Source organism: Amblyomma americanum, chromosome 3 (genome assembly GCF_052857255.1).
Source record: "Amblyomma americanum isolate KBUSLIRL-KWMA chromosome 3, ASM5285725v1, whole genome shotgun sequence".
Taxonomy (NCBI): domain Eukaryota; kingdom Metazoa; phylum Arthropoda; class Arachnida; order Ixodida; family Ixodidae; genus Amblyomma; species Amblyomma americanum.
Genome location: NC_135499.1, coordinates 188422132 through 188444749, shown reverse-complemented (window position 1 = coordinate 188444749; position 22618 = coordinate 188422132). Strand labels below are relative to the sequence as shown.

Below are 22618 nucleotides of genomic sequence, written 5' to 3'. Positions count from 1 at the left end.
TTAGAGCGACCGAAAGTCAATCCAAGTTATAAAGATGGCGGTTTCTATGTTGTTGTCTGGAGAGTTTTGCTGCCGTAGGAAATCGTTTAAAATGTATTTGCATAGCTTTGCGTAATGTTTGTTCCCGTCGTCGGCTAGGTAGTATGCTTGTCTGAACCAATTTTGAACAGAGTTGACACGGTGTGGCCGCATTGTTAACAAAGGGGATAAATTCATTCTTTTCGAACTCCCGGCACTTCAGCTACTGGTACAAGTAAGTAACAACCGTTTGCCGACCTGCGCGTCAAGAACCGGAAATGAAATGAAAATAGGCTTTTGAGGAAAGGAAATAACGCAGTAAATGTCACATATCTCGGTGGACACCCGAACCACGCCGGAAGGGATAAAGAAGGGACTGAGAGGAGAAAGGAAGAGGTGCCGGAGGGCTCCGGAATAATTTCGACCACCTGGGGATCTTTAACGTGCACTGGCATCGTACAGCATACGGGCGCCTTTTGCGTTTCGCCTCCATCGAAACGCGCCCGCCGCGGTCGGGTTCGAACCCGGGTCAAGAACCAGAACATGAATTTTTAGTCATACCAAGTCGTATATGCTTGCTTTTCAAATCTTTGGTACTTCCGCACCAGCTGCTATTCATCTTATTGCATTTGTACCTCATATGACACGCCGTTCGATCGAGACTGTCAGTTCGACAGAAAATTCATTCTCGAATATCGTATTTGTTTCAGTGGAAAACTACACGAAGGGGGAATCAATTGAAGAAAATGCGAGCCCGTCCTGCTTCATCGGTCTTCAAGACGATTTCATTCACATGAAAGTTCAGCCCAACAGCAAGCTCAGAAACTTGCTCGAGTATGCCCACAAAGCGTTCAAGGTAAGCTTCTTACAAGTAACATGCGCTCTTGCCACGAATTTTTATTACTGCCATTCTCTCTGCCGCCCACCGGTTGTCTGCAGGATGATGCAAAAAGGCAAATGGTTTTCACTGGGTCCGGTCATGCCCTTCCGAAAACCATAACGTGCGCAGAGATACTGAAACGAAAGCATAAGGCAAGTCATTTCCCGTTAGCCTTCAGAATGTGTAGTAACACAGTGTTCGTATGTATCCACAGGGCATCCATCAGGTGAACAAGGTTCTGTACAAAAAGTAAGTGCGACAAGCACATGCACCACAATTTACTTTTTGCGGCGAAGACGAGGTCTCATCATTTCACATTCTTGCCAGAGTTGAAGACCTGTGGGAACCCAAGTCGCCAGAACTCGACAGGCTGAAAATAACCCGAGAAATACCAACTATTCGCATTCTGCTCAGCAAGGATCCAGTGGATACTGCGCAGCTGGGGTGAGTAGCAGTAATCCTAATTAGTGTCGCTGCTGTCATAGTAAAGTCAATGGTATAGGACAAGCAGACGTGATGCCACTGTGCAGTTCAAGTTCGGTGGCCTACAAAAAAAAGTTCGGTGGCCTACGAAGTGGTCAGCCGTGTGCAGCGGTGTAAATGATCGGGCTTGTTTATGGGAGTTTAACATCCCAAAGAGACTTGGGCTACGAGGGGCGCTGTAGTGAAGGGTTCCAGAAACTTCGACCACCTGGGGTTAACGTGCACTGACATTTCAGAGTACTTGGGCCTCGAGAATTTCACCTCAATCGAAATTCGTCTTTTGTAAACCAAGTAGTAGTAGTTACTTTTTTTAGTAGTAGTAAATTGGGTTTGTTTAGTACACGCTCCTGGCAGTAATTAGTTACCACATTGTGGCATCACTGCTTCATCATACATATTCTGAAGAGTGTTGAACTACGATGCTTTAAAAACTAGGTGTCTTTGAATACAAAGTGCTTTTATGTACCCATACTTTTCGTGTAAATACCGCAGATTATATTCTCTGCACAGAAAAGCCCAAAGGAGAGAATTCATGTACAAATTTTTTTTTTGACGATTCATGGGCAGCTCATGTTAATAATGCAGTTAGTATGGCTGAGAGTTCTCAGCTCCTTATAATGCGATTTAAAGTACGCATAGTGCTCATTCCAGGCCTATTATTGAGTATGCTTGCCCTAAGCGGGATCGAGTTCAGTGTTCATATTGATTCACTAGCGAAAATCCAGTCAGTTGCTGCCTGGCTTATGGGAGGTACGCCTACTTTCCAAGTTCAGAGTGTTAAAGGGCTTGGCCGAGTGAACATCTAGAAAAAAAAAAAAAACTTGCTTTAAACTTGACTATCACAAACTAATCTGCATCCTTGTCACCTGCAGAAGTGGTGTGCTGCTACTCTGCAGATAGATTTTACCAAAGCTGTTTGTCCCGATCCCTGCAATAATGCCTTTGGGAGCTGCAGGCTTTTGTGAATAATGTGCCACGTCTTCCTGCTTTTTATGTTAAGCATGCACTTTTGCTTGTAGGTACCAGGCGCCTGGCTGCAGCGATGGGAGTTGGTCCTCTAAACAGAAGGCGTCAAAGCCTATGAAGAAACACTTTTCAAAGCGAACACCTCGAAGGCAAAAGCCTCACCAAGCTGCTGCTCAGTAGTGCTCAGCTCTGAGAACACTGCCGTAAATACAATGACCACTCTGCAAACTGAAAAAAAAAAAAAATCATTTTATTGAACTTCACCAAAATGCTAGATGACCCTTGGACAACCAAGACTGGATCATTTCTTATGCACAGTGGCCTTGGTTACAAGAATTAAAATACGCCTTTGTAGGCCTGCTAGTGTCAGTACAGATCACTCATTTTCACATCCAACTTGCAGCTGCTCCCATGCAAACTCGTGTGATGTGGACGACTAACCGGCAACTTGGGAATACTCTGCCGACGATCTGAGACTATCCAGTCTTATCCAGACAGCCACAAAGTCCATTAAATGTGTGTCCAATGCTGTCCTGCCACTGTCTAAAGAAGCTGCCTTTGAGTTTCCTGTTCCCGTAAGGTCACCTAACATAGTTACGGCTTTAAAACCGCAATCCTTTTGAACCCTACAAGAGCAGGAAGTAGGCAATGTATTGCTTGCATTATTAAGAATGCATGAGTAAAGCTAGTCAATTGTTCAGGCAGAACAAAAATGAGATATGCATCAATCACTCCTGGGGATGACTTGGAACTGTTTCCGAGCTGTGTGGTGGTGCTCTAGATGATGTACAATGGCAAGATGGGCAGCCGCTTTCAATACTTTCCACCGATCCTAGAAGGAAACTGTCCTGGTCATGTGTGCAGTGGCCTAGGACACCTGGAAAGCACTGTACGCACACCTTCCAAAGCTTGGCCACACTCTATGACAAGTGCATGACGCGAGGAGGCTCATTAGAAAGACAGCATCAAAATCAAGACCATTCTCTAAAAAGACATTTGTCAGGCATCTGGTTTGCTCTGAGCCAGCCATTACAGAGCACACTAGTCTGCTTGTCCCCTCACTACAATGTTCGGAAACATTGGATAGGTTGTCCAGTAAAAGGTTACAAAAATGATGGTTGTGAACAAATGTTTCCATGGCAGCATATAAGCTGCTAACATCATTAAAATGTGCATGTCTTACACTCATGAAAAGTGCTAGTGCGTCCTGGGTAAACTGTGAAATGTGCAACAATCTTACAGATGACAGCAAATGCGCAATGCAACAGCATCATGCACAAAAAACAAGGCATAAAGGTTGAAGGGTGAAAGAATTAAACATGGCACTGCCACTTCACATGTGTGCCTGAAGGACTAAGATTTCTGGTCCGATACATTAGTCAGTTATTGCAGCCATGCAACACCTACATTATTTCTTACTTCAGCCTCTTCGGGAAAACATGCAATACAGAAGAAAGAAAGCTATGCACGTTTTCAAGGCAGATATAACGTCAAAATTGTGTGAAACTGCTGCACACATGAGAATGACTCCTACAAACAAAGCATGTGGCTGTGACCGCTTTCAACCGTTTTCAAAATCGTATGCTAGAAACAAAGGCAGTCTGGAACCACACCAGCTGTCTTTTGTACACAGTGCAGTGGAACGCTGCTAACAGTGAGACAGCTTTCCAAATACAGACGTTTGCAGAGCCCATGACAAACTAATTTTGCACTGAGAAAGAAAATATTTACAGCAAACAAAATATAGATGAACATTAAAAGACCCTGGAAGAGTAAGCATCATAAAGGTTGAAGCCCAACTACGCATTGCCAATAACCAAGGGAAACATTCAGCTACAAAACACAGCACATGTAAAGGCGGTGTTACAAATGAGCCTACAGGCATTAATCCAAAAACCTGCAAGCACAGTGATTGAACGTACTCTTCGCAGTGCAAACAAACACAGCAAGGACATGTGCTCTCCATGGAAAGGGCATTATCACCTGGCCTAAAAGAAGCACTTTCAGAAGGGGACACAGAAAAAAAAACCATGGAGGTGGAGAAGGAAATGCCCTGTACCAACAAATTGGAGCACACAACCGAGACAGTCATTTCGTATATATGACAGTTAAGAATGCAGACCATTCTGAACTTTAGCGTTCAAGTAACTACGTTCATGCTAACTATTAAAAATTCCAAACAGGTTTGATTTCAAGAGTGAACTCCACACTTCCTTGATCATATGTTTGTGGCAGCTAACGCACAGCAATGACAGTTCCGAGCGTAGGCCCACCATGCTAGATATTAACAAATATAGATAAAAAGTTACTAGATTATTTCAGCTGAGGGTGTGATACATAACAGCGATAAAGGAGCAAGACATTTTTTTTTACCAAGGAAGCCTACTCGGAGTGCACTCTTTAGAAGCTCAACAACCCAGTCCAGCCGTCACATTGCCACTAGGAGCACGTTATATCAATGTGCGTGAGGCAAGCATTTGCACCACCTGCATTGCCTAGCACATGTGAAAAGGAAAACAAATAAATAACACAGCTAAGGCTTCGGCATACGCAGGTAAAGAAATAGGTGCAGGCTGCTTGGAAGCTTCACCACACACACTGTTCCACACTTAAAGAAAACAGCGCAAAGTCAAAGGAAAGAAGTACACTCTCATACATACAACTAGACTTTCCTGCAGTCCTTCCTGTTCACTGTGCGAAGTCCCACATAACCGCACTCCCATATAATGTGACCGCTCCAGCTTCACTTCCGCAAATGCTGTGAAAGCATGGCACACCTACACTGTGTCGTGTAAACTAAGGATGCACGTTTGAATCTAAACAGCGAAATCCTGAACACCCATAACACTGCCAAGTAAGTTGACAATGGTCACTGCAAGGGTGCCGGAAGAATGGAACATGAAGAAGTGAGAGCTGAAGCGAGACTACTGGGAGAAATGCACAGCAAAAAGGTCGTGCCAGCAGCCTGACCAACGGGAGCAGCTGTCTGCTGAGCAGGAAGGATGCAGTGTGCTCTACTGCCTTTGGCAGAACCCTCAGGCTTCACTTTCACCAGCGGTGAGTTCCTCATCGAGAATGGGTACGATGAGATTGTCCTTTGACATCAGATTGTACTTGGTCACAAAGGTGGTGAAGCGGCGACATAGGCATGTTTGCTTCTGCAGGCATGGAAAAGGTAGACAAAAAAAAGGCAAAGGTTAATGATTCAAACAGTGGCCAGAACAGAGGTCAAGAGAGGCATATAATGCAGCACTTCCTTACACTTAATTCTGTTCCTTAGGATCCGAAAATTGAAAAAGGATCAGCGAACAACAAAACCTCTTTGAAAAGTGCTTCCTTCAGCTGGATTAAAAAAAATGTGAACTAGCGCAACAACAATTCTGGAGCATTGAAGTGCTTGTTAATTCAACCCTCGATAATTTGGAAATCCGGATAATCTGAATCAGCATCACAGTCCCGGTCCACGTCCAATATATTTATGGCGTAGAACGCTTGCTAACTCTGAGGCTATGGGTCTTGCCTAGGTTAATTCGAATGGGCTCCTGAAGGAGGCCATGTCCTGGTACGATTGGTGCAGCAAGAAATCATCGTAATAGTCGTACCAAAGTGCGAGTTCCATTCTGCTGAGTTGCCTGCATACCTCCAATGTGCGCGCAATGGCAGGCATGGGGAGGAACGAACGGCACCACCTCCAAGGACAGCCAGACTGGTTAGTTTCGGTTTCGCTTCTCTGAGGTTTGCGCCAGCGTGCAGCAGCAGCTTCACCAGCCAACCTAACCCAACTGAGCGCCATTTAGGATGCTGAATGCCGTAGTGCTGTATCACCACTTCGGTGCCTTTCTTCTAGTACGCCGAAACTACACGCTCATCACATGCCATTTGCTGTCAGTGCAGTGAAGCCTCTACATACACGCGACATGCTGCTTATGATGGGCGTGGCATAGTAGCGGTGGAGCTCCACAAGTTGCACCATGACGGATGCAGGAGGCAGTTAACTTTTTTGGGGCAGTTTTGCTTCGATGCTTCAAACAGAATGCTTGCAATAAAGCATTAATGCTAACGTGAGAAAATGCTAATGCCTTGCTGGTCTCATCTCAAGATCAGGCAACCATTGCCCAGCCTTTCACAAAAATAGATATACCGTAATGCAAGCCATTCTTGACAGACTTTTCGGGGTGATTGAACAATTCAAACTTTTGGATAATGAGAATTTTTGCGGTCCCTTGGAGTTCAAATTAAAGAGCTTCTGCTGTACTCTTTAGAGCGCCTTCTTAGGCAAAAAATATTTAAACTGAAAAGCAGTGCTGCCTCTTTGTCAACGACCAAAACAGAGAACAGTGGCTGCTCTCTAAACGTGGCAGCACATCAATGTGCTTGTAAACATGCATGCATAAAAACATGCACAAGCGTGCACACATTAGCAGAGAATTAAAGGGGCACCTCAATGTTTCTCTCAGTGCCGATTAACCTGATCAAATGGATTCCTCATGTGTTCCAGATGCCAGTGCAAAAAGTACTATTGAAACCTGAACATGCAAACGAAAGTTATTCCACTTGGAAAACTCAGAATAAAAAGAAAAAATGAAAACAAGTTTCGCTTGCCCATTTCACTCGCCCAGTGCTAAGATTGGGCGCTACCAATCAGAAATGCGCCTGGCACATTCGCAGCGGAAGCTTGCATGCAATTGTTGCTTTGTCGGGGAGCCCTTAACTGCGCATTTTGATGGACTCTTTATGCGCCGCAGACAGGGTAACGGTGACTAACTCTACAAAGGAAGCTTTAAGATGTTTCTTTGTTCGCAGGACTGTAAGGTCGCTGGCCCCCACCTCCAACCTCGCCTCCTGTCCGGCTTCTGCCTTAGCATTTTTGGACAAGGTGTGTTCATCGGCTTTTCTTTTTTAGTGTGCTAGCACTTATAGTGGCCATTCAGGTTGTTCAGCTGCCTACCGGGTGGTGGGCAACCTGCTTACTGTTTCAGGCAGCAGCCTATGTAATCATGAGAGGCAGCTCGGGAAGAGCAACCTTGGTCGCAACCTCTGACTGGAACACCTGCCATAGCACCTGCCTTGTGCCACTGCGCCATTGCTCACCTGCCCATTGGGTGGCTTACTTGCCAATGTGCAGCCGGTGGTAACCAGGCGAGAACCTGGGGCACTAATTAGGCAGCACCGCCCCTGGGCGCACTGAGCTAAGCGGAATGAGCAGCAGCGGTTAGAAGGAGACCGTGATTCAAATGATGTATGCACAGTAGCTAAACGGAAGAAGTAGGAGGTGGTAATTAGGTGGTAGCCTGGTACCATCTAGTAGGTTGTAGCTCCAACCGACAATTGTAGTCACGCTAGTGCACATATCCGCATTTGGCCTAATTACCCACACAGACTGACTTTTTTTTTTGCTGCCTCCTTTTTCAACAGCACTCGCATCCTCCAAAGTCTGAAGCGAAATGAAAAGTGTCGCCCCTAGCGTTATATTTATTAGTTGTCGTTTGCTTTTAATGCTTCTTTTCAGTTTTTGTCGCATGCGAAAAGCTTACAGGACACACAGCCATGATATTCTGAATAAATTTTGGGAGTATAAAGGAACTAGGTTCAAACTAGATGCGCAACCAATCAGAAAGACTGCGCTTAATCAGGATGCCACCCGATTTCTGCTGCCAAAAATGGCCACTGCGTTGTGACACCATCAGCTCGAAATGGGCATTTCTGGAGCAGAATAAAATATCAGTTATTAGGATTTCAGCGATCTCTTTGGTCGTTCAGGCATCACAACGTCCCTTACTCTGCATACAATGAATAAAGACCTCACGCTTGATTAGGGCCCCGTTAATGCAATAGCTCTGAAGGCATGTACTAAGATTGAAAAGTTCTGTCCAAAAAAAGATCATGCTTGTTAGGCTGAGGCCACATTAGCTTTTGGTCAGCCAACTCAGACCTTTTTCTGAAAGTGCGGCACCTAGCAGCCATTTCTTTGTTTAAAATGAATTTAGCATCCCTATTCTGCAAATAAGGTGGTTTTCTGTGTGCCATATGTAAAATTTCGTGAAATAGTGAGCGTAGCCCGGCTAGCATGTTGTCTGCCATTATTACGTAGGCATATCGTCGCAGGTAACATTTTTTTCCGCCGCAAGTTGATGTGTAATGTGCAACTTGAACACAGAAATTCATTCCACAATCTTTTGTGTGTTCGCTTGACAAGTTTTGGCATTTTTATGTTGTTATTGATGAAAACAACACTATGCAACAAACTTTGGATATCCCTGTAATAAATTGCCCACTGGTATTTTGAGCAGTAAAACAAATAAAGTATCTTTCTTCTGGCCTGAACATACTATTCAGGTGCAAAAATGTTTTCATTGGAAACAAAAAATGGTGTCTGAAGGGGTTTTTGAAAACAGTGTAATGTAACGAACACTTGGCACAGTTATACTGAGACAACAAAGAAGAATGTGCTCTGACAAATGGCTGACTTGCACACAGCCACACACTTTGTCCTCATCGTCTGCCTATCTGTGGCAATAGTTGCAATATTCGTTATTTAATACACATCTTTAACGTGACTGCCAACTTTCAATATTTGAAATTCAGCGCAAGAGCAGTTTGCTTGATTACAACAGATTTGCTAGGCGAGTCTTGTTACAAGAAGCTCCCACACACATCCACACCAGAACTGAATGAAGAAACCATGCAGAAAGCAATGCGCCAGGCAGCCAAGCGCACTGCCATGCTATTTCATGGAACAACACAGTTATGAATGCTCTGCCCCAGCAGCCTTCCCCTCGTTGCCAAGGCAAGCTGTCGGTGAGTATAGTTTTAATGAAAGCCAGATCATTTCTTTGCAGATTAGGAACAATGACAAGAAACAGAAGAAACAAACCTTACCTCAAACTCGTCAAAGGTGGCTCTGTGATGGTAATATGCATGCGAGAATATCCGATACACTCTTCGGCACACAGACCCTAGCTTTGCTACAGACGAATCCTTGATGCTAACCCTGTAAAAAATGAAAAGTAACCTCATTTATAATTGGAATGGTATGAAGATGACCAATTTATTTCTTGCAACATCAAACAGGTTTTCACCACAAAAAATACCTTCATGTAGCACAAGGTGTTAACAGTCCAGGATCATGTTTTGTAATTTATATTGACTTTTTCCTTTTAAAACCAAAAGTAATGTTGACATGCTGTATTCATTTTGGCTACTCGAGGTGGTTTGATAATCACAGTAAACAAGTGAACTGCATCGTGCTTTGCTCAACACGCAGCCCCTGCAAGTGCAAATTGAACCTACAAACCTGTGCCACATACCAAATGCCAAAACTGCTCAGCTGACAAGTTACAGACAAATCTCAAAGCTGCAAAGAAATAAGACGGCCCGTACTCTGAGTCAGAACAGTGCAACATGCACTTTGTTGAGATGTGAATTCGCAAAAGTTCTACTTATGAAGGATAATGCAGGAACAAAGAAATGCCAACTAGAATGAATGCACTGCCTGTGCCAGTGAAAACCAGGAATTGAGACGCATACCTTGCCAAACTAACTGTTCAGAAGCATTGCATTTTAGGCGGGTTGGTACTGCACACCTTTTTTGAAAATATAATTGCGCGCACACAAGACAGGACAGGAAAAGGGACACACGCAGGAGCACACTTCAAATGGATTTTATTGTGATCGCAAGAAATATATATGCTTTCACAATCAGGATGACCAATCAGAAATGACAAATAGAAATCTTTAATGCCACTTGTGCTGAAAACTTAATGGGACTGTCATATCAGTTCCCCATCCAACAATTTCACTTATCTAGTAAGGCTACTGATGGCGCACTCACGCAACCAAAGCCCCCCATACGTAAGAATTTCTCTCGCCTCGACAATCTCTCTGGTCATGTCCTTTTCATGTCCTGTCTTGTGTGTACGCAATTATTTCCAAAAAAAATAAACTACTTCATAGCCGCACTGCACGAGAGATTATTTACTTGGAAGCACTTCCATTCATTCATGCTTTGATGAATTAATCATATAAACAAAGCTGCAAGTTTAAGCATTAAGACATAGACAGTTGCATAACTTGTGCATCCCTTGATGACAAAAATAAATTCTACTCAAGCAGATGAAGCTCACACTGAAAAATGGAAGGGGAGATATGGGCTGATAAGCCACACCTAGTTACGCCACATCCAGAAAAAGCATGCTGCATGAAGATCATTTTAAACAACCACTCATTTACCACCGACACTGTGAAAGCTTATTTAACATTACTTGATGCATTTTTTGTTGCTAAATTACTAGTTTGTAAATACTAGTTCGTAAGCAGTGCGTCAGTGACTGACCACAAACCCTCTAATTTAACAGTACCTACCATGAGGTGGCGACTTCAATTTAATACGCTCACAGATCTCACCAGACTGGCACTTGCTTAGCGTAGACAGTGAGAGTTTGCGTGAAATACTGTTACCTATCTTGCGACTCCATGAAGCTTATTTCAATTAGCAACGCTGTTAGCAGCTTTAAATTGCTCTCTCCGTGGCATTTTGCTCTGCTACTAACTGCCAACACACCACCTGTCAGGAAGCGTGTAATGCCGACAAGGAAGGCGTGCCTAAGGGCTGCGCTCTAAAACAGCACACCAGATCAACAATTTCTGCACTGCGCTGCAAGGAAAAAATCCTGTAATATACATTTCTTTAAAGTGAAATTTAGTTAGAAGTAATTAATGAACATAGTTTATAATTTAATATACTTTAATTTAATGCAGTTTAGTTGGTGAGTGTGTAAACAGCAGAAAGGAATGAGACAAATCCAAACGAGCTGCTAACCAAAAAATAAACAATTGCATATCCACTTCTCTTTTCCCTCTACCTTGAACAAAAAATGCTAGCTCTGCTGTGTGAACAGCATTGCTATTGCACCAGCAACTCTGCCAATAGGCCTGAAAAGCATGGTACGTTATTGCATAAGCACGAAACCTTCGAACTGAGGACTATGATTTTTAAGTCTAGACAACATTTCTCACTCGGCAGAACAGCAGGGCCCACAAATAAGCTCAACGGTGGCACTTCTGATCACCACTTGTAATGTGGTAACTAATAAACAAGCTTCATAAAATGCTTTTACTTGGTTTCTGCATAACGTGCCTCACCAGAAGGCTCGTGGCTCGCTTGACGAGTAATTCAAGTAACACACGTTGAAATGCAATATAATAGTCGTTTTGTAGGCAATCCACAAAAATATAATGACTAGAGAGCCTCTCCACACTTTCAAATACAGTCAAACCCGGATATATCGAACTCGTAAAAAAACGGGAATCACTTCGATATATCGTGTAATTCGAAATACAACTTTTAACAAATTTGGCAATGTACAAACCGCACCTCAGTAAAAAGCATTCTTTATTTGATAAAAACATGTACGGTGGGACTATTAATGCGAGAAATAGTCGTTGATCTTCTTCTGCTTTTTGATTTTGAAAGCATTATTAAGCATGCACTTCTCAACGTTATCGAGCGACTGAGAACAGCTGAGCCCACAGCCTTCTATTGACTCACAGTGACGGCGAACAACGCTCAGCGCGTTAAGTGCGTCGGAACACGATGGCGGGTACGAACTCGTCGTATCCTGACAGTTACTGTCGCCGGCGGCATCCCTAGTGAGGTCGGCAATGATGTCTTCGTCAGCGAGCTCTCCGGTTGTCGGAACATCGTCGTCGACGGAGACGAAGTCTGTTGCTGCAGTCCCATCACAAACAGCACCCGGGAACTCGGCAAGCTGGCTAAACAACTCATCAAGTTCCTCCAGCGGTTCACCGCTATCCAGGGGTTCATGGTGATTGTTTGATAGCAGCGCCGTGCGAGCGCTGTTGGGCTAAACCACTTTGGCCAAGTGGGGGGGGGGGGGGGGGGGGATGGATGTTGGCGCAGCTCGCCCGGCCGCCACGCGGGAAAGCCAACTTCTGGAGCAGTTTTGCGCGGCTTGAAGTTCGATATATCAAGCGCGGCTGCTATTTTTGTTCGATATATTAGTATTTTTTGCTATATATTCTCATTTTAGCAATACAATGTTCATAAATTGTTCGATATACGGGGTAATTCGATGTAAACGGGTTCGATATAGTCGGGTTTGACTGTACTCCTCTACTCCGGTCATATAATGGACGACATAAATGCAAACTCGCAAGCCAACAGGCTGTCAGCTATGCAAATGCAATGACTAGTATTGTCTCATTTCCTACCGGCTTGGAAAGTACTTGTTGCTGTTGAGGAGACACGCAGCTCCATCGAGAGTGTGCCGCGTGTAGTCGATGGCAGGGCACTCCTTTGGTGTCTTGTGGGCAGCACACAGAAAAATCCACTGTTCTGTGGCAGTCATTTGGGTGCAGCTGTCTGCGTTGCACTCTGCCTGCATTCAGTCAGCATCAAGCTACACTATACCACTGCTGACCATGTCACATGCAAACAGTGCTTACTGAGCCACGTTTACGCAAATGGACACAAACGCCACCCTCAGTTCAGTCTGGCAAAAAACCTATCAGTATGCTGTGGTATACATGGACTGCTAGATCGACAGCCATATAGTCGCAGAATATATGACGGCACCAAGACAGCTACAAACAAATCTACACAACCCTGCAGATACTGCATACACTTGTGTAAGAGCTGCACTCGTATAAGGGCCACTCACACCTTGGCAACAGATAAAGTGGAAAAAAAAAAAAGCAGCTAAGAGAAATTGCATGTCACATATGTGTACTTATCATCGTGTACACTGTTCCACAAAGAGCCACTAGACAGCGACAACTGCTTGCAACACACAGTACAGCCATTTCAACAGAGTTATTCCATTTGTACCCTGCCTAGAGCCCTTGCCACAGGCTCCATCATGTAGCCGTTTCTTTCCTCTATTCTATTCTATCATCTAATTTCAATGCATTACCTTCATGAACAGTTATCCAGGCCCCCGATGATCTGACAAAAGATACGAGTCATTGCATAAATATAGATGCAAGGTCTGGGTCCCCCTGTAATTGAAGAAAGTGAGCGGAGATCTGCTTTTGTGCAAGAGCCGAGCCCCGCACACAAGTGTGTACGTAAGGCCCTTCACTCTAGGGCAAAACATGGTTTTACCCGATTCTTGCCCCCCGATGAGATTTCTTGACAATCGGGTTGAACCTGATTTCTACCCGAAAGTGCGGCATTTTTAATAAAACAGAACACTGTTTTTCAGTGCACAAAGCTGATGACACTGCACGAAAATTAGCAGATATCTTGTGCGTATTCCAGATGATTGTTTTCGGATAACTAATGCTTTTAAAACCTCTCGTAACACTTGCTGTTTATGACATGCCTTATCTGAGGATTAAGTACGAAAAATAAGTTTTAAAAGCAAGAGGTCATAACAAGGGCGCTAAGCAGACGTCCTTCTGGCATCACTATGTCAAGACGCGCACATGACATCCTACTATGGTCTACTGGACCCCGATTGAATGTTTTCGAAGCGTACAAACGAAGCCAGGCAGGTACTGCAAGGATGCAGAAGTGCAGTGCAGGAGGTGGAAATTCACGCAACATAATAACCTTAATAAGTAACTGAAAATAACATCTGATTTGGTAAAGTTCTTTAGCGTAGGCTGTCATTTTATACCGTTTATGAAAATTTGAGGAAGAAGGCGCAGCATTTTATAGCCTACACAAAAACGAGCGTTTCCTGTAAATTGTCTATTGCACAAAAAAATGACCAAGAAACAGTGAATGATGACACATTTTTCTGAATTGTATTGTTGGGTTTAACACCTCACAGCGATACATGGGAAATGAGGAGTGCCACAGTGGATGGCTTTGGATTACAGTAGTTACTCATGTAATTTGCGCCTGTGCATAATTTGCACACCCTAAACTTTTTACCCGGGTATTTAAAAAAAAAATTTAATCTCGTATTTTATGCTCCTTGCTGCGCAAGCACACCAGCATGCACAGGGCTTGAGAAGATCGGATCGGCCACGGTGATATTCTTGACTCCACTCACTCACCCACAAGGGTGAGTGAAAGGTGAGTCACAAAGGTGATTGACTATTCTTTACCAGAAGTAATTTACAAACGAATGACCAAGTTTTTTGGTGGCAAGAAAAGTTGTGGTGATTCGTTTGCAAATTGCTTCCAGTAAAGAATAGTCAATTGTTCACCAGCAGTCCACATCCCACACGAACGGCTGCGACAGCAAACTTCTGGTACAATAAGAGCGTGTGTCGTGCCAGAATCCGAAACTACCAAACCGTTGGCTATTCTGTTTGCTGCTACTCAGCCAGGCTGCATGTGAGTGCACCGTTTTATCACGTTTAATCTCCATTTGCCTCTGACTGCTGGCTTTGAGATTGTATCGTTCGCATTTCATGCTCTGAGCTGTGCACAGTCATGCCACCACGCAGGGAAGTACATAAAGTGGGTCTAGGGCGGGCACGGGAGATGCATCGACCTATATTTTGGGTCAACATTTTTGTGGCCACTGAGAGGCGCGAGTGCGGGGTAGGCTTATACATCTCAATATACCGTGTATAGATTATGCGTTATGACTTTAGTTTTTTCCGACGTGTTTGCCAAATCTGTGTAATTTGCTGGCCCCCTATTTGAAGCCTTAATTATAAGAAAAAAAAATTCACAAATTTTACTCGCGTAATTTAGAACACCTGGGGTTCTTTAACGTGTGCTGACACTGCACAGCACATGGGCGCCTTTTACATTTCGCCTCCATCGAAATGTGGTCACTGCAGCCGAGACTGAGCCCAGGTCCTCCAGCTCAGTAGGCAAGCGCGCGCTAACCACCGAGCCACTGCAGCAGGTAGCCTTTTCCTGAATACTCCGGTTTGTACCTGAATTTGAGCAAGAAAAATATTGCCCGATTTCCACCCCCTCTTCCCTCCACCAGATTTTGGAGATAAATAAAACCAGAAAACGAAGGGCCCTATTATACAATAGGCATGATTATACAGAGTGTTCCGCAATTAAATGCGCGCCGTAGAATGCTTCGCTCGACTAAGATGGTGCATTGTTCCAGCTCAAATTTTGCACAGAAATGGTATTTGGTCAGCAAAATTGTTTTATGCTACATTTGTTTGGGGTACTTGCCAGAATCGATCCAAAAACAAAACAAGCCGTTATCACTGCACCGGTGGCACCATCTCCGTGGAGATTCAGCAAAGGAGGGGGGTGTTTTGCTGGATGTTTGCAGACACCTTTTCACAAAAGACTTGCAATTATGTGAAGTTCTGGCCAAACTTTTTTATGATCATTGATAAAGCAGCTGAAAAAGCGTCTCCACGGCCGACAAACGAGAGGCGCCACCGGAGCAATAGCCGAGATAACGGCTCGTTTTGTTTCATTGTCGCTGCAGACGATGTGAATATCCGGCAGTTTTTGATAGATTCAGAGAAGTACCCCAAACAAACGTAACAAACCAATTCAGCCGACCAAAAGCCATTTCTGCGCGAAATTTCGAGCTCAAACAATTCACCAGTTTAACAGAGAGAACCATTCTACGGCACGCGTTTAACTACGAAACAAGTCTGTACATCAAGATGTGGTATTACTCTCTACAATGACTTAGCATATAAGTAAGGGTTGCACGTCTTTGTTTTTTATTTTATAATTTGGCAGATTTTTTTCAGTATTTATTTCAGGACGCTACTTTCATTTTTTTCGGCTAATATTATTTTTAACAAATGAAATACATATTTTTTTTGGTGACTTAATGTAGCAATTCTCTGTGACCAAAAGTCACTTAAAATATATCTCTATTTTTGTCACCCTAATCAATTTATTTGCCAGTAATTAAAGTGAAAATGGTAGAACCTGGAGCTGTGCTAGCAGGAAAACATGTTACCCTCATTAAAAGAGTAACTCAAGTTAAATGAGATGGCCGGTAGAGAAAAACGGAAGTGGAAGTTTCTAATAACTAGGTTGACGTTACCATTTGGTTGTCACGTTGCATTGAATGCAAGGGCGTGCATCACGTGGTCTGTGTGTTGATGGCAGAGATGGAACTGCCGCGCAATTGTCGCGGTAGCCAAAGCGTACTTTTTCTTGATGACCATTCGCGGTTTCATGTCCATGTATTTGATTTACTTAATTAACCGACCATCCACTATAACCAGGTGATGATAGTGAAGAAATGGTGCTTAGCCAGAAGACGGCGAGGAGATTACGCTTCCGGGTCTGCAGAGGCGTTTAAGCTAGTGGAGCAATAGCTTGACTCGTGCTGCTTATCCTACAATACCACCATCGCATCATGCCCTTGGCTTCCCACTTAGTCCATTTTCAACTTTAAGTGAGCACAATTCACATTCAGCAGCCAGCTAGCTATGCTTTGCAAGCCAAATATACTGAACTTTTTCAGTAAACACTGAATTTCTGAAAGTGAATTTGGGATAATTTTTTTTTTTGGTTTAAACTGGAACATACCTCTATAAGCAGAAGGTTTGTAGAGTGAAAATTAGCAGTTAATTTAATAATTTCTCTCAATGCTTTCCTTCTTCCTGCACTCTGTAAGTGTGGTGCTACATAAGCTCGCTGCATACAAGTCATAGTGGAGGACTACATTGCTACAGAAGTTATAGGATATGACACTTCTTCAATATTGGCAAAGTTCATGAATGTCTGCAGTTTGTGTAACAGGCTCAATACAGGGCATGCCTAAGAGTCTTTTAAGAAGAAAGATGTGTTAGTAGGGGGAAGCGTGCAATTAGAAAAGCCATCTAAAAACAACTACAAACCTCACATACCTGCAGCTTGACTGCGAGGCCATTTAATTCCATGCAGAACTGTCTGCAACAGAAATATTAAAAATGAGTTTGTGCAGGCAAGGAAACATTTCTGGAAATCAAATTGCACTGCATGAAAAACAAAACATAGGTCCACCTCATAAGTGCACGTTCCATGCAGATACTTAAGATGCATTAAGCAGCACGCACAGCTAGCCAAATATTGTCGAACCCATTTGATGACCACCTACCATTTATACCTTGCAGCATGGACACACAAACCTTTATTTTTTTGTTTTGTTTTACGCCCGCTATTCGTAGATGCTCAATGGTGGACATGCAATCTAGTTTTTTTTTTTTTTTTGCCGCGCGGAAGCGGGGACGTACCGTAAATGCTCGTATTTCCACACTCCCTCGTCCTGGCCGTCGGGTGGAGTCAAAATCTCGTCCACGTTCGACGGGTCTTTCCGAATAGCCTGCTGAATGAACTGTCCACCAGAAAACATGTCATCGTGGGAAGAATGCGAGCAGTGTAAGGTGCCGTCACTACAATCACGTATTAGTGAGCGTACCTGTTGAACGGCGAGTGTGCTATCCATCTCGTCAAACGGCTCATCGGGCCAGCTGGAGAAATTCTGTGTGCAAGAGAGAGCACGCAGTCAGCGTTGGCATAAGTCTAGGTCATGCAATGCACCGAAGCCAAAGCTCAAGGCATTTCTGAACGGCGCTTTAATGGACAGTCAAGCGAGTATTCAATTGAAGGCGGCCTCGCTGTCGACGGTAGGACACTGCAGGAAGTACATACAAGGCGAAACGCAAGGCTAGCCAGGTTGTTCGGTAAGCAAGACCGAAGATAAAAGGCGAAAATTGACTAGTTAGGCCTTCGGTCGGCCCGGCTCAACGAAAAAAGATGAAAAAGCAAACCAACAGAATGTTACAAACAGTCAAGTTACTCTGAACGCTCACAACACGCGAGTGGATGGTAACAGAGATAAAACTGTCACCTCGGCTTTTGTTCCCGGTCGATTCCGCCGAAGAACTCCCGCACTGTCAGCCATCTTCATGTTGCCGAGTTTCACCCAGCGTTTGTGCGTCTGTACCAGTCTGTCTGTACTCTACTGGCGCTGTTTGGGAACGTTGCGCCACCTGAACGCCTGAACAGCAACTATTGATGTCCTCATTTGGCTAGAGCACAGCCAATCGCAACTATAGTTTTGAGTAGAATGTTAGGGTTCTCTAAATGGTGCGTGTTATCCACACTTTAACGTCAAAGGCTCACATATTCGCTGCTTCAGAAATCCAAATGAGTGAACTACCTCTTCCATGTGCGTCTGCTTTTTAACCAAAAGCGTTTCGCACTACGCGACAAACATGACGTCAGTTTACAAACATTCGTCAGCTGACTAAAACGTTCAGCCATACCCTTCCCATATCTAGTGATTTTTTTTTAGAGAGAGGAGGATGAGGCGGAGGGGAGAGGTTGTGTCAGCGCCCCTGTGCGGGATGCTGAGAAACTTATATACGCACCATCTGTTGCTCTAGCAGCCGACAGGATATCTCGGCGAGCGACTAAACCGGTACCTGCGAGATGCCTTGCTCGCACCTCTGAATTCGAAGCTACGCGACGTAGTGGGTTGTGTCGAAGCTTTGCATACAAGTGTTAAAAACTGAGAAGCACAGCGCTCTTCGCTCGTGACGGTTCCTGGCGCTGTGTTTGCAGTGCGACGAGCGCCGCATATGGATCGGGCTGCAGCAAGCCTGGCAGCATAAAGGATTCATCCACTGCATCGGCGAGTCGGTCATCGTAGCAGCGCACTCGACTAACATGGCAAGCTCAGAAAGCACCTACATCCTCGACAGGCGAGAATCGGTTAAGGTGAGTGAAAAAAAAAAAAAGCATTGCAAAATGGGTCATTGCGGTTCGTGGCAGGCCGCAGAAACCGCGGTCACCTGTGCCGAGAAAGCAGCATTGCAACAAGTGAAGCTTGTATCCCCGGCGCCCTTTACTGGACACTGTGGCATTGTTGTAAGAAAAGGCGTTCAAAACAGTGTTAAAAAGGCGAAAGCAATCCTCGCTTAAGCGCGTACGATTTTGCGCATGCGACGCTGTCGTTTTGTCACAGATCTATTGATCGCCGCGCGTCGCGCGCATGGCCAAACTGGTGGACGACCTTCGCCATTTGACGCCGCGTACGCGCTGCGAAAGGCCGTAGTAACGCATTGCAGGCGGTAATTTCAACTCGCCCAGTGGCATATGCGTGAAAATAAATGTCACTGCAACGCCTCGCACATGTCTTTTTTTCTTCGTTTTTTTCGTGAGCATGTATGTCGACTCGCGGCATATATAGCACTTCCAGTTTGAACCAGCGGGAGGAAATGAGGTGTCGTAAACTATATATCTGGTTCGCGTCCGGGCGCGCTTCCTTATCTAGATTTTGGTTCTCAACGTTACCACGCGATCAGAAGGCTGTAATGACTGCGCCGTATAAGTTTCCGATAAGATCGCGCACTGCGCTCAACCGGCTGCCTTCGGCTGCTGCACGAAACGCGCGCGCTTATATGGACCCGTTCTCGGCGGCTGAAGTTTTTGAAGTTGGAATGGTTATCAGGAAATGAAAGGCGCGGCAACTGCAACCGGCGTTGCCGATCTCTTAAGAGTGGAGCTCGGACGAAGTAAGGGTCCTCACGGCGCACGCCTATGTGCAGCATCACGCAGCACGTAGTACAGGTAATGGATTGCCTGGAAACATTGTAAATGGATATACGTGGGACTTTCTTTTGAATATTCAAAAAGAAACCACTATGGTGGTTTCTGAGGAATGTAAACGGCCCAGTTACTGTCTCATTTCTCGGTGGACGGCTCAACCGCGCCGTGAGGGATGAGAGGAATGTGAACAAAGAGGTGCCGTATACGCCTGCTAAGCTAGGCAGCTGCTAATTTATGACAGCTTTATATCTCGAGTGCCTTACGCGCATTGTGCAGGTGGTGTACATAATTACACTGATAATAATTATCGGTAAAATGAAAATTCTACTAATTTACACAAATGGAAGTTTATTGTACAGTGTAAACAAGCAAAACGAAATATACACTCTCATGACTGAGGGCACAGCAAATGCATACAGGACGGGTGGCCACCCCCCAAAAAAATTATATCACCTTATTTTTAACGCACTGTACATGTCACAAATGCAAAAGAAGAATCAGCCCTCCCGAGGCCTACGAGGCAGGGGGGGGGGGGGGGGGGCATTTTCAGGGTAATCCCCTCACAAAATTAAATTTACGGTTTTGTAACTACAGCCAGAAATTCACAAACGCAATAGCTAGGAAGTCTGCTAGAAAGAGTGTTAACGCCGAGGGCTATTGCGACACTAGTCTGGCGCACTTTAAAACGGAATTTAATCAAAGATCCCTCGACAATAATAATAACAATTGGTTTTGGGGGGAAATGAAATGGCGCAGTAGATCCCTCGACAGAATATTGAATTATTTAGGGGCGAGGAATATGCGTTCTGCGCCTCAATTTGAAAATTGGTTTTTAGGGAAAGGAAATGACGCACTATCTGTCTCGCATATGGATAAAGGAGGGAGTGAAAGAAGAAATGAAGAAAGAGGTGCCGTAGTTGAGGTCTCCGGAATAATTTCGACCACCTGCGGATCTTTAACGTCCACTGACATCGCACAGCACACGGGCGCCTTAGCGTTCTTCCTCCATCGAAACGCGGCCGTCGCGGTTTTACTATCACTTCGTCTCGCTAGTCTCGCTGCGTGCGGGTTCTCGACTCACGTGAACTGATGACCAGCACACAACACAGTATGTTCACCAGCATGTAACTGCAGTCCGTCAGTCTTCCTAGAATAGCAGCTGCAGACGTCTGTGGTTTTTCTGGACAAATTGCGTGATGACTCGGGTGATAAAGTCATCCTTGTGTTTCATTACACGCTCTCGATACACACTCATCATACAAAGCCCGTCCAGCCAGTCATTTGTTATTGTTGAGCGTAGCCAGGTTTTCACTCTCCTCACTCTCCTGCATGAGCGTTCGACAGTGCAAGTGGTACTAACTGGCAAGGACAGAGCTACCTCAATGGCTTTTGCAACAGCGAGGAAGAATGCCTTGGCCTCAATCAGAAGTCCAGAGTATACGTTATTTCTGACGAGTCCCCAGTTTTGCTTCTCCACATCTCGTGCCACAAGATGCCCTCTTCCTTGAAGTTTTCGTACAGTAAAAGCCTTGGAGTTCTTAGCGAGGGCAACAAACTCAACACGGCTCAAATACTTCATTTTTGCTGGAGAAGTTTAAAGCTTTTCGCATTGCTTTCAGAAGAGCGGCGAGCCAAAGAGGCTGTGAAAGAGTCCAAGTATAGGCACATATATTGCAACGCGATAGTATGCCTCCGGCGATTGAAGCCCGCAGTTGTCAGGTGTCATGGGTGAACCTTAAATCTTCATTTGCAGGGTTTTCACAACAGAACCCTTGTACCGTGATTAGAGACTTAACGGTGGTCCATTTTAATGGGCAGACTGAAGCGAATTGCCGTTGGTCGGCAAGAATGGACACGGGTGAGCGGCGGTGTCGGTTAGGAAAATGACAGACGTCTTCAATCAGGAGACGGGCAAAGACGCCGTTTTTCCGGCTTTCAACATCCGCTCTGCTGGCATCATCCTAGCTGTAGCGACGGTGTGTCAGCGCCGTCTGCAACTTGCCGTACTTTGAAAGGACGTTCAGATAACATGCAAAACGTGTCCAAATGGCCAACTTTGCGGCACCGACGACATTCGCGCTTGTGTGGTTTGCAGGCAGGGTTACTCGAGACCCGCAGCAGTATACCGCTATAGAACGTAGGTGCTATACTTTCTGTATCTGCAGAAGGTTGTGATTTATGGCAGTGGCCGTCACTTGGCGGTTTAACGGAAATCGTTGCTCGTTCTATCTCCGGAAGCCTGAGCTCGGCGGCGATCACGTTCATGGAGGATTGTAGTGCGCCCCAAAGAGTGACAACGCCTCATCGAGCTCGTCATGGCGAGACGCTGCTTCACCGGACTGGGAAGGTGCAGCCGAAAGTGTCGGCAGTAAAGTGCAGAAGACTCGCTGATATTCAGTGCCCAAGCAGTTAAGCAGAATGGCCTTCGGTTGGTCCGTGGCCAGTGTGGAAGGACCCGACGCCACCATGTAGTAAGGAACGGCAGGACGACTATAGGAGTCGGCTGGAAGGGCGGCGGCTGGTGGAGGCCCTATAGGAGCTCATGACGGAGGTAAAAAGTCCACTCCAAGGTCCTTTAAACTGCATCCTTGTCGCCGAAATATGTTGTAGCGTTTAAGGATGCAGAATACAGGACACGAAGTGCATAGCGTCCGTTTTTGTTGATGATGTTGCCTTAGTGACACGGCACATATCCACGAGGGTGATTGGCCAAAGTTCAGTGAGCATGAAATTCTACATTTCTTCTTCTATGGCGTCCGCGCGTGTGCGTGTATCGCGCTACTTGTTCCTCTTTATAACACTGAATGAGAGGCCTT

At 45.0% G+C, this 22618-nt stretch overlaps 3 protein-coding genes across 6 annotated transcripts in view; 2 read left to right on the top strand and 1 right to left on the bottom strand.

Annotated features, from left to right (window-relative positions):
• Positions 1–18: 18 nt before the first annotated feature.
• Rpp25 (ribonuclease P protein subunit Rpp25) lies at positions 19–2726 on the top strand. Its single transcript, XM_077659262.1, has 6 exons — positions 19–253; positions 729–874; positions 958–1050; positions 1113–1147; positions 1226–1342; positions 2401–2726. Coding segments are annotated over exons 1-6 (519 nt in total). The 5' UTR covers positions 19–252; the 3' UTR covers positions 2528–2726.
• Positions 2727–2865: 139 nt separating this feature from the next.
• On the bottom strand, positions 2866–18244 carry Mob4 (MOB kinase activator 4). 2 transcript variants are annotated; one of them, XM_077659260.1, is made up of 7 exons: positions 18100–18244; positions 17668–17730; positions 17483–17583; positions 17108–17159; positions 12578–12744; positions 9227–9338; positions 2866–5505 (listed from the first exon to the last, which is right to left on the bottom strand). In XM_077659260.1, exons 1-7 carry the CDS (start codon positions 18157–18159, stop codon positions 5383–5385), a joined length of 678 nt encoding a protein of 225 aa, XP_077515386.1. In that variant the 5' UTR covers positions 18160–18244; the 3' UTR covers positions 2866–5382. The 2 variants fall into 2 exon arrangements, with proteins under 2 accessions (XP_077515386.1, XP_077515387.1); XM_077659261.1 differs by having other exon boundaries at positions 17117–17159.
• Positions 18245–18552: 308 nt separating this feature from the next.
• LOC144125669 (putative sodium-coupled neutral amino acid transporter 11) overlaps positions 18553–22618 on the top strand; it is a 37230-nt gene continuing 33164 nt past the window's right edge. The window contains exons 1-2 of one of the 3 annotated variants that reach the window (XM_077659257.1): positions 18553–18672; positions 18816–18971. In XM_077659257.1, coding sequence (XP_077515383.1) covers positions 18921–18971 — 51 coding nt within the window. In that variant the 5' untranslated portion in view covers positions 18553–18672; positions 18816–18920. Of the gene's footprint in view, positions 18673–18770; positions 18972–22618 lie in introns of those variants that run through there. The other 2 variants (XM_077659259.1, XM_077659258.1) reach the window with 2 other exon arrangements.

Excerpts from the sequence above, each read along its gene's own strand:
- Rpp25 (XM_077659262.1), top strand. Across the intron at positions 875-957 it reads ATGCCCACAAAGCGTTCAAG|GATGATGCAAAAAGGCAAAT; the intron begins GTAAGCTTCTTA and ends GGTTGTCTGCAG. Across the intron at positions 1,343-2,400 it reads GTGGATACTGCGCAGCTGGG|GTACCAGGCGCCTGGCTGCA; the intron begins GTGAGTAGCAGT and ends TTTTGCTTGTAG.
- Mob4 (XM_077659260.1), bottom strand. The coding sequence starts at position 18,159 with ATGAAGATGGCTGACAGTGCGGGAGTTCTTCGGCGGAATCGACCGGGA. Across the intron at positions 17,731-18,099 it reads GACCGGGAACAAAAGCCGAG|AATTTCTCCAGCTGGCCCGA; the intron begins GTGACAGTTTTA and ends TCTTGCACACAG. Across the intron at positions 12,745-17,107 it reads TCAAGCTGCAGGTATGTGAG|GCAGAGTGCAACGCAGACAG; the intron begins GTTTGTAGTTGT and ends GACTGAATGCAG.